At 41.2% G+C, this 10441-nt stretch overlaps 1 protein-coding gene across 1 annotated transcript in view; it reads right to left on the reverse strand.

Annotated features, from left to right (window-relative positions):
• LOC138504994 (embryonic protein UVS.2-like) overlaps window positions 1-2148 on the reverse strand; it is a 138243-nt gene extending 136095 nt beyond the window's left edge. Inside the window, exon 1 of the mRNA XM_069625355.1 lies at window positions 2080-2148. Within this exon, the coding sequence (XP_069481456.1) occupies window positions 2080-2148 (69 nt within the window). The remainder of the gene's footprint in view (window positions 1-2079) is intronic.
• Between the last annotated feature and the right edge of the window lie 8293 nt (window positions 2149-10441).

Here is a 10441-nt window from a genome sequence, read left to right on the forward strand (position 1 = left end):
AGGAAATGTTTCCAATGCATTGCATAATCTCCAAATCATATTTTATTTGACACATTAGTTATATCCCTCTTACAAGTGGCAGAGGCAAGGAGGAGGGTGGTTGCCGCGGCACTCCTCCACCATGCCCGGTTCATCCCCACTGGTTTCCACATGGCAAGTGATCACATTGTTATATTTCGTTTTTATTGAAAAAAACGTACATGCACACCCAAGGGTGCATTGCAGCATGCACGCTTGCCCTCTGCTTGCTAAGAAACAGCAGCCACATTGATCATTTGTGAAAGTTCACCCAACATGTTCTTTTCCTTCTTGGGTGCGCCTGTGCTGCCTAGATTGATTTCTGCCTGGTGCCTACATCCTAATTTGAAGAAAGAGAAGATTCCCTGCAGAGCAAAAGACCGAAAGGTAGGTTTTTGGGTGTTTTGTCATATATGAATGTGTGCATCTTTGTATCTAATGTATGATATGTGTGCGTGTGTGTGTGTGTGTGCACGGGTTCAGTCTTTAGCTGTGCATGCATGTTTATGTGTGTTACTGACAGTGTGTATGGGGGCTCTGACTGTATGATTGTCAGGTTTTGGGTATAAGTGTGAATGCAATGCCTGCATATATGGTGGGGTCAGTAGAAAAGCGGATGTCTATTGTGGACTTGCAGATGCAGTCATGAAAATATTGTTGCAGTTTTAGGTGTACTGTTGGTGATATGGCATTTACTGGATTTGTTTTCATGTTTGACCCTAGAACCAATTGGTTATTGTTTGGCATTAACACAATTTTGGTGTAATTTTCACAATTGTAAACATTAATTCACAAGCATTGGCAATGCCAACAGTATGGGATTATGTGTAGGCATGGGAAACACAATTACCAGGCAAAGTCATAGGGGTATTAACTGCCCATTGATGGTATCAGGTGGAAATGGTGCGAGTACCTGGGCATCTAATAGCAGTGCCTGGTAAATTACTAATAATTGCATACAAGCCAAAAGTAGTGGCTTTATCAATGCTTGTTCGATATGTGTGAGGTGGGAGAGGGCTTTTATTTGTACTGCTGAATGGAGCAATGGTATTTATCAGTTCCAGTTTCCATAAAAACGGCTGGCTCTGTTTGCTTTCTGCAATCTTTGCCATTAATTGTGAGACCGTGTTAGTAGTTATGTTTACTGGGGAGCAGAGTGGAATGTACTTCTCAAGGGAGACCTTGGCACACAACTGAAGACCCCTCAGCAGAGCAAGGAACAAAACCACCTTATCAGAACAGAAATGTGAGCAGCCTAGCAAGTATATCATGTGAGAGAAAGGACCAGCAGCAGCAGTTTCATACCAGGTATGGATGCATTGGAACAAAATGTGATGTTTTCAGCCCAGGCACATCTCCTGAGAGCGAGCAACACACTAACCAAATAAGAGCAACTCTTATTATGTCATCTGAGTGAAAATAATGCATGAATAGTGTCGGAGCATGGATCGGAACAGCAGTATTGGGGTGTACGCAATGAGTCATCCATGGAGGTCCATGATCAAGTCTGACCACATGGAAAGACGGATTGCTTCAGGTGTAATCCTCTCTAATCCTCATTGGGTTTGGCTGATTGAAGGGCTGCCCGTGGGGTATTCTAGGGTATGAGACTGCGACTAGACTAGTGAAAGGCTGCTCTCTTCTGTGCTACTATAGGCATCAGGGCGTCGCTGCCACATGCATGGTGATGATTACTTAACGATTACAGCTAGGATGGTCTACTTCCACGCATAGTTAGATTGTCAAGGTTAATTGCTGCAAAGTAATTGATTCTCTTTGATAAATAATGTTGTCACTGAAGCTCGCAACTGGAAAGGTACACTTGCAGTGGAACACATCTGGGGGCATGGTGTATATGCAGGAATATATAACACTGCAACCAAAGCACTCACCTGGATATGTACACCCACACTGAAACACAACTAGGAGACTGGCAGGTATATTGTTAACACAGACGCTTCCTCTAGGGTTCCCACCTGTACAGACACACTATGACTGTCATACACCAGGGTGTCTGCCATGCACAAAGAGAATCAGGCATACTCTCCGTAGGACTCTCACCTGTACAGGTAAAGTAAAGCAGGAGTTCACCATCCATAGGGTGAAGATGACCCATACTCTGCCGTCCATCCTCGGGTTGTTGGGAGATCTTGGATTATCTCTATCCTGTACAGCAGGGATTTTTCTTCAGTCAAGTTCCTGCTGTATGGATGCAAAGCTCTGCCGTTTATATACCTTGAGAAGAGGAGCATCAACCAATCAGATGCCAGGATAATGGGTTACACGAGTGTATGCAGAAGCCATTGCCTTTGAAAGAATCCTCACAGCATTAATTAAAGGATGGGTCGCCCCAGGAGTTGGGGAACAGGTTGTCAACGTGAACAATTCGATTCACCACAGACCCTGACTGAAGATAATAGTTTTGTTTTCTTTTGCAATATTAGTTCCGCTAAGATCACAAACACAGAGCATTCCTTTTATGAAAATTCTGAATTTGAGATTAGATACAGGTGCACTCAAGTATCACTCAAAGTCCAAAAAGCACTGCAGCTCACAATTCTGTACGCCACTAAAAGTCCATGTTTAATATTATTCCGATGGACACATGGCAGGCACAGGGAGACAGAGAATATGCAGAATAGTTTACCCCAACTGTTCATTTTAGCAATTGTATTAATCTCTGAGAGGTTTTGTGCCATCTAAAATACAACATCACCGTTTGAGTTTTTTCTGGAAGAGGAAAACGTCAGCACAATCTTCAATATTGTTAACATTCTGCTGATGGGAGTGCATTATTCTGCACAATACCAACATTCTCATGTGTATTCTCATATTAAGTAGGCACTGGGAAGCCAGAGGAAAGAAACATTTTGCATTTTTTTTAAAGGGCCGTCTTCTGTTTGCACAGTACAGCTGTTCGTGAGATTACACACCTGGCACTTTTGATCATAGTTGTTAGTGGTATTCAGAGTGCTTCATCCATCGTCCATGACCTTCCCGTCTGCCAATGTGATATGTTCAGACTGTCATGGTCTCAGAAATGAAGGGATAACATATATTTGGACAGTTGTGATATCACAACTAGCGGATTATAATGTGATCAGGAAACTGTGAGCTGGACAGCAAGGACATGGAATATGCTTGGTCAGTTTTAATAAAACAAGTGTCAACATTGTATACACGCAGTAGAGATGCCACATTTGGAGGATTATAATTTAACTGAAAAGTTGTGATATCACCAGTATGAAATGATAAATATATAATTAAGCAGCATTACCCATGGCTGCTGCCATTTCTGGACCCGGAAAATCAACTTATTAGCACGAGCGACTTGTAAAAGACGTCACCGACACAGGTGAAAAAGCACTGGATGGAATTTGCTTCAACAAAAATCTTACTAGGGCAGTACTCCCACTTTTTGGAAAGCCCTCTTTAGAACATAGTTCAGCATCCCCACCCACTGTCATGCCACCTAAGCACATTAAGGTCATCATCACGTTTGAAAGAGCATGGATACGCCTTAAGGCAGAACACCTTTTCCACAGCCCTGGCTGACTCCAAGCCAGAGATACCCACATGCCACCGCACTAACCCTGGACTAAGCACTCCACAAGCAACATCCATGGTAACTTTCACCCAGGAAAAGTTGCCCCCAAATAAAATTATACAGAAACTGAGAGGCAATACATGTATCCACAAGGTACACCAATACATTCAAAAGGTTCAATCAAATTAGGATGGATAACTGTACAACATTTCTGCTTTGCCACCTCAACTCATTTTATCAATAAAGTGACAAAGATACATAATCAGCTGCATGACAAAAATACATCTAAGAACATGAGGATAGTCTCCGGAGGATTGCTCGGGGGCAACGTACTCGCCTTGTAAGTAAGATGACATGGAGCAACACAGGTTGGATCTGCGGGTCCGCACTTAGAAACCTCTGGGTATTAAGTGCCTTATAATTAATCAATTACAATAAGAACTGCTCCAATCCTGCAGTCTGTCCTCATTTTCTCCATTCACTGACTAGTAGCCCTTGAGACTTGTCAGCATGTGAATGCATGTGACCAACCAGAAAGTCACAAACCCTTCCGCCACAACAAAAGGCATTTATTTGGCATTTGTATAGTGCACCTAACCCTGAGACATCTGGGCGCAATTCTCGACAAGTACGTGAGTGACGTTACAACAAGAGTGCATTAGGTAAATACAGTTCACACATGGGCAAATTCAGTTACAGCATAGATACAGAGTGCAAGTGTAGATGTATAAGTGAGATAGTCATGCTGAACAGTATGGCAAGCAGAGAACTATTCTATGTTTAAGGATGAGACTGGGTGCAAATTACCTACCGCTCATGTGCGAAGAGCCATGAAGAGCATTGGCAAAGAGAGCACTGTGGGCATTTATGCAGTCATGGGATATGGATTTGCCGGAAACTGCAATAAGATGGCAACAGTTTGAACATGTTATTACCTTTGCATTTGTTAGACGTGCCTGGGAAATGCATAACTACTGCTTCATTTACAGCTTCAATTAACCACATGAAGGTGAAAAGTAAATATAGGATCATTATGTAAACTGTGAACAAAAAATAAAAATGACTCAGTGCCTGCATATGTGTTACATGCAGGGCCATCTTAAGCACTTTTGGTGCCCGGGGCACAGACCCCTTTTGGGGCCCCCTCCATCAAGCCAAAGGAATTAAGGCATCTAGAATATCTGGTCGTGCCCCCTTCGCAATCATAACACATAGGTTGGCATGTTACCTTGCAGCAATTAAATGTTACTCCCTTTCAGTCCCCTTACCCTCTTCATTCTTGATCTAATAAGAATGATAAAATAGTAGCATTTCAAGAACAACATCAGCATTCCACAACAAGGCTACTTGTATTGTAGCATAGGTACAGGACACTCTTCATCATTAGCACTCAAGAGGAAGGTACACCAGCCCTAGTATACATTGAGGACACAGAGCGTATGTAAAAGGTGCACATAATCCCGAATAGATGATGACTTAGATTATCTCTCTCACAGAATGCAAAAATGCTCAAGCATGGACACAGGAGAACAACGGGAAGCAAACAGAAAGGTAAACCTGCCACAGTATACATAGTGGATGAAGATTAGAAGCTACCAGGAAGGTGCACACATCTAGACAGATTGAGATTAAAAGAGGGACATGGTTTTCAAGTAGGGTTGCCATAAGAGAGCAAAGAAATAAGTGGGTGTGGTTAGCAATTTATTAATGCTCACTATTATTATAGAGGAAGCAACACTACGACCAGTGAAACCATGTGTGAAGCTGCTGTGAAGATCATACCCTGAGAACAATATCACTCAGAAGGGTGACAATTGTGAGTGGTTTAGGGACTGCCAATGTTGACATATCAGTCAATGCAAGATTAAATGAGATGCCCCTGATTACACATTGGTTAAGAGGTGAAGCAGGGATTTGCACCCAATGTTTGCACTTTAACACTTGCTTCTCTAGTACATACCATGAACTAAAATAATCCCATTCTTTAGATCTGACTTCGAAAGAAGACAAATCACAGAACAATTTTAAAAACAAAATGTTATAGAAGTTTATCATGCAAAATGGGAATTATTCTAGCTTCATTACCGGCAAGGGACGTATATAGGTGCCAACATACTGTATGATGAGAACCTAAAAGATTACATCTGGGTTTCTCTTTTGTATTTTAATGCTTTAAATTTTCCCATAACACAGGCTTGTAAAATTGTTATTTATGAACATACACAAAAATCTTTGAGTTGTACAAAAAAGCAAACTGGTTTTGGTGCCAAATGAGCAGACCTTAACATATGCTTGCCAGAGGCCTGCAATATCGGATCAGCTCTCTTCTGTCTAGGAACCCTTCCGCTGAAATTACCTACATAAAAAGTCAAATCAGGTAATGAATGGGCTAAACAATATACCCAGCATGTGAGAAGCCAACCTTTTCAAGAAAGACAGCACAGTAATGTCAGTGAAATAAGTTGATTTGTCCAGGGTCACTGTATCGTCTGCTGGGGAAGCCAGGATAGAAGCATGAACACTTTGGGTTCACAGTCTTCAATTTGCATACTTAATCACTTCTCTGACTAACCCTTTATAGTCTTTATTTGAGGTGGCTGCCCAGGTGTTACAAGCCTCCATCTGCAGAAACCAATTTCTAGACCTTCACCATACTGATGTTATATTTTTTTTTATAGCAGGTACAGGTACACTGCTGAAAATAGGACCTATTGCACTACAAAACAAAGAACACATACCTGCAGATTTATCAACTTCAAACATAGGAAAGTCTGAGTGTGCCTTGCTGGAATTCAGTATTATAATCTTGCATATGAACATAAATATGTGCAATTAGTGCTTAACACACGGAGCTATCTTCTGAACCAATGTGGCACTCACATTTATCAGTATGCATATAAACTTTGGCTATTGCACATGGTCAATCTAATTCCCATAGAAAGGTGACATTGCTACAGGAGTTGTGGTAGTGAACACACAAACTATATGTGGGACCGTGAACACAGAAAGCATTACAAGATGAATTGATCAGAGCAGAAAATATTTGTTACAACAGACAGGTAATAGGTTCAGAGCCTCAGCAACATGCCATACGATATCTTGACATGTTCTGCTTAAATCTTGTAAACAATGGTCACTAACTTCTTTAGATTAGACACCCTAGTGGGGACCCGCCTCCAAGGTGGGGGACCGGGGTAAGTGCCGCTTTCGCCCTCCCATAAAGACGTCACTGGTTACGTGTGCAGCATTCAGCTCTCTACAGATCATTTACTTGTGTATTGGTCTGTCCACTCAGAGTGGCCTATGTTGAAAGATTTAGGAGGAGATTTTGACCTACTCATGCTCCAATGGCTATCCAATATGAGGGGAACCTCCTTTGGGTCACATACTTAAATATGATTCTTTAATACACATTTCAATGCTACTACAGTAAAAAACGTGTGTTACAAAGACCATTCTCTTGAAGTTAAAGCTTTGCATTGCAAATGTCTTTTTTTTCTCAAGAATGTTAGGCATTAGATCTTGATAGATTTGTTTCTTCTCTGTGGCAGGTTGAAGCACGTTTCCTTGAATTGTATTTTGTAGGAAACAACTTGAGATAGTATAGGAGGCTTCCTAGAATATGGATCTGACCGGAGATAAATATTTGTCTGGTTACCTCAGTGGATTCTGGAATTTCTAGATGAAGTGCTACAATCTGCAAGCTGTGTTGTTGTCTTTTTTATATTTCCTACCTCCGAACCCTCTGGAATTCCAAGACTGCAGACATTATTTTAATATTCCCTAAATTCAAGGTATCCATCCAAATTTTGACCTATTGAAGGGATATAACAAACCCTAGGGTTGTGTTTCTTGTTAATCTAATTTCGCTCTAGGTCTGCTACTCATTGCTCAACCTCAACCATGTAGCCTAAAGTTCCTTACAGATCAGATCTGTTTTACTTCATGCCCCGTTCATTAACTGATATGCCTTACGCCATGCATTGGTTGGAGGAGAGCATGATTAGTTGTTGAAGAGGGGTGCGTGTTTCCTGCTTTCCTTGAGTTGTAAGAAGCATCATTCTCTTTCGTAGATGTTGCAGTACATCTTCACAGCTTCAATTCAAATAACTCAGATCATGCCATTGAGGATGAAAGTCTTTAAGAAATAATAAAAAGGTCAAAAAATAAATGTAACTGTAAACCCTGGATACCTTTATGAATGTTGTAAGGATCGAAATGTGCTCTTGCAATATGCACTACCAACCATCCAGTTAGAACTAGTATTCGTATATGATATGTACCTGCCTCACTGAAGTAATATGTTATGCTTGTGGAGGTCACTGATTATTTATTACCATCCACCATCTACAGAGTGAGTGAACACTTTGGTAACGTAGCTTTGCTGTGAGGATGGTTGATGCAGTTCAATGTGGTTCCCAACGTTGTGTCTTTATGAACGATTATTTCTTTAAATGTGATGTCTGATTCCCTTTCTGTGATAGCACATAGTAAGCTGTGTGCCTGAACCTTTTCTTTGTAAAGAGAGGTGCTATTACTATCATGCCACCATTGATTTAGGAGGATCAAAAACTCCAGTTCAGAACTTAGACAATCACTAAAAGCAATGTTTCACCTTATCTTATCTTCACTGTTGTCACATGACTGAACTAAGGAGAACAATGTCTTGGGGGGCGGGTATAGACACTCTTCTGCTTGAACCCAATTGAAGATCCTTCTGAACTGGGATAGAAGGGCAGGGCAAAACTAGGTGGAGGGATATAGCCCCTCTCTCCATATCCCAACAATCCATGGAGTACCAATGGGAATTTACCCTGGGTGACACACCTTTGCTCGGCTGATATGTCTGACTAACTGTGGTCTGGATAAGGGAGTAAAGTTGCATTGCTGTTCAATTCTGAATGGCAGTCCCCCAAGAGTGAGCTTCGAGTCATGAGCTTATAGAGCTGTGTCTCAAGCTCCCCTGAGCCACACCACTGCTGCCAATAGAACACTGTTACTCAGTCCAACCTCTCTAAATGCAATTCTGTGACAGACCTGTGGGAAACGGGCATGCACACTCTCCCCCTTCACCAAGTCTATTCCTTCCTGAAGAGTCTGTTCTCCAGGCAGAGGCAATGAGGATAGCCAGTGGGCGACTGATTCAGCATCACAGCCTTCTCTTCTATCTATCTATCTATCTATCTATCTATCTATCTATCTATCTATCTATCTATCTATCTATCTATCTATCTATCTATCTATCTATCTATCTATCTATCTATCTCTCTCTCTCTCTCTCTCTCTCTCTCTCTCCCTATCTATCTATCTATCTATCTATCTATCTATCTATCTATCTATCTATCTATCTATCTATCTATCTATCTATCTATCTATCTATCTATCTATATTCCAGGAAGAAACTTTAGTTACAGGGACATTAAGGTGAGAACTTGATGCAACAAAACCCTGGAAATTCAGCTAAAGCCACCTTAATGTTGTGCCCCCTGTTGCGCAGATTATAACTACAACTAATTACATTACAACAATAACTGGCATTAAGCAAGGACTTCGGCCATGGTCAGTGTGCATGGCCAAATATATTTTAACATTGTCCCTGCAACTAAAGTTTTTTTTCCTTCAATTTCCAAGGTTTTGTTACAATGTGTTGCTCACCTTAAGGTCCCTGCAACTAAAGATGTTTCCTTGAATTTCCATTTTTTTTTATTCCATAGCTTTTGAACACTTCCAGACCACTAGCACAATCTTCATCCATGGTCAGTGGGCATTGCCATTGGCCGTGCCCACTGTTCATTTTAAAACACTACCAGACCACTAGCTATTACAGGCTTTTGAGAACTCACATTTTTTTTCACCGTGAGATTAAATTATTTACCATCAAGCACACACTTTGGTTAAGCAGCATTCTCCAAGCAGTACACCCCTTTTGGGGCCATCATTTTGGCACGGGCCGATTTTGGCACGCCCATTCCGTCGCAGCACCCATTTCGGCATGCTAGCCATTCTGACATTGCAGCCATGTCTAGATGCCATCATGCTAAATAAGATCACAGGACTGCCCTGCAACAAACATTGCCACCTCCCACTTGCGTTGCTTTTTCGTTTTTTTAACATTTTATTTAAGCAAATAGGCAGACAGATTGGACACAGGCTTTTCTTTAAATTAAATGAGTTGAATAAAAAAATAAAAAACATACAGCCTTGAGCCCTGGTTTGCCAGAGATCGAGGCCCAGCATTTAACCACTAGGCCACAACATCTTGCTGCTTCATGAGTCATACATTTCAAATTTAGCCTATAATTTAATATGTTCAAAGAAAAAAGGCTAGGTATGAAACTTGTGAAAACCCAAACAATAACATCATTGTAGCATAATGTATAACTGCTGTGTCTCAAGCTCCCCAGTCTCTGATAGCAGCTTTCATCATAAATGTGAAAGTCGCTAGAAAGTCGCTGTTATGCTGTGAGTACTCTATCAGTGACCTTGTGGATCCGCTAATCCATTTGGAATTTACTCTGTTGGTATGCAACAAGAACTTTGCTGGACACTGTGAACATTACTATTCATTTTTGAAGTGAGTACTATAATTATAGTGCTTAACACTTGATTTTAATTTCATTTTCTAGTGATAGCCACTCCCCCTTACCCATAATTCCATTTAAGGGGCTGACGCACGCTTCAGCACGCGCGCTTCAAGCAAGTCTCTAGAACTTTCGGATTCGACTAGTTTATACTCTTGTGTTTTGAAAAGCTCCTCCTCGAACGAGCTCTGGGCTGTCGCTAAAGAAAGTAGGAGCATGTTGTTTTTGCTTCCTTGTTAGCTATAAGTAGCAGGATGACGGGGAAAAGCAAACCTTTTACTTTAAAAACTGGAAT

This window comes from Ambystoma mexicanum, chromosome 11 (genome assembly GCF_040938575.1).
Source record: "Ambystoma mexicanum isolate Mex_15411 chromosome 11, UKY_AmexF1_1, whole genome shotgun sequence".
Taxonomy (NCBI): Eukaryota; Metazoa; Chordata; class Amphibia; order Caudata; family Ambystomatidae; genus Ambystoma; species Ambystoma mexicanum.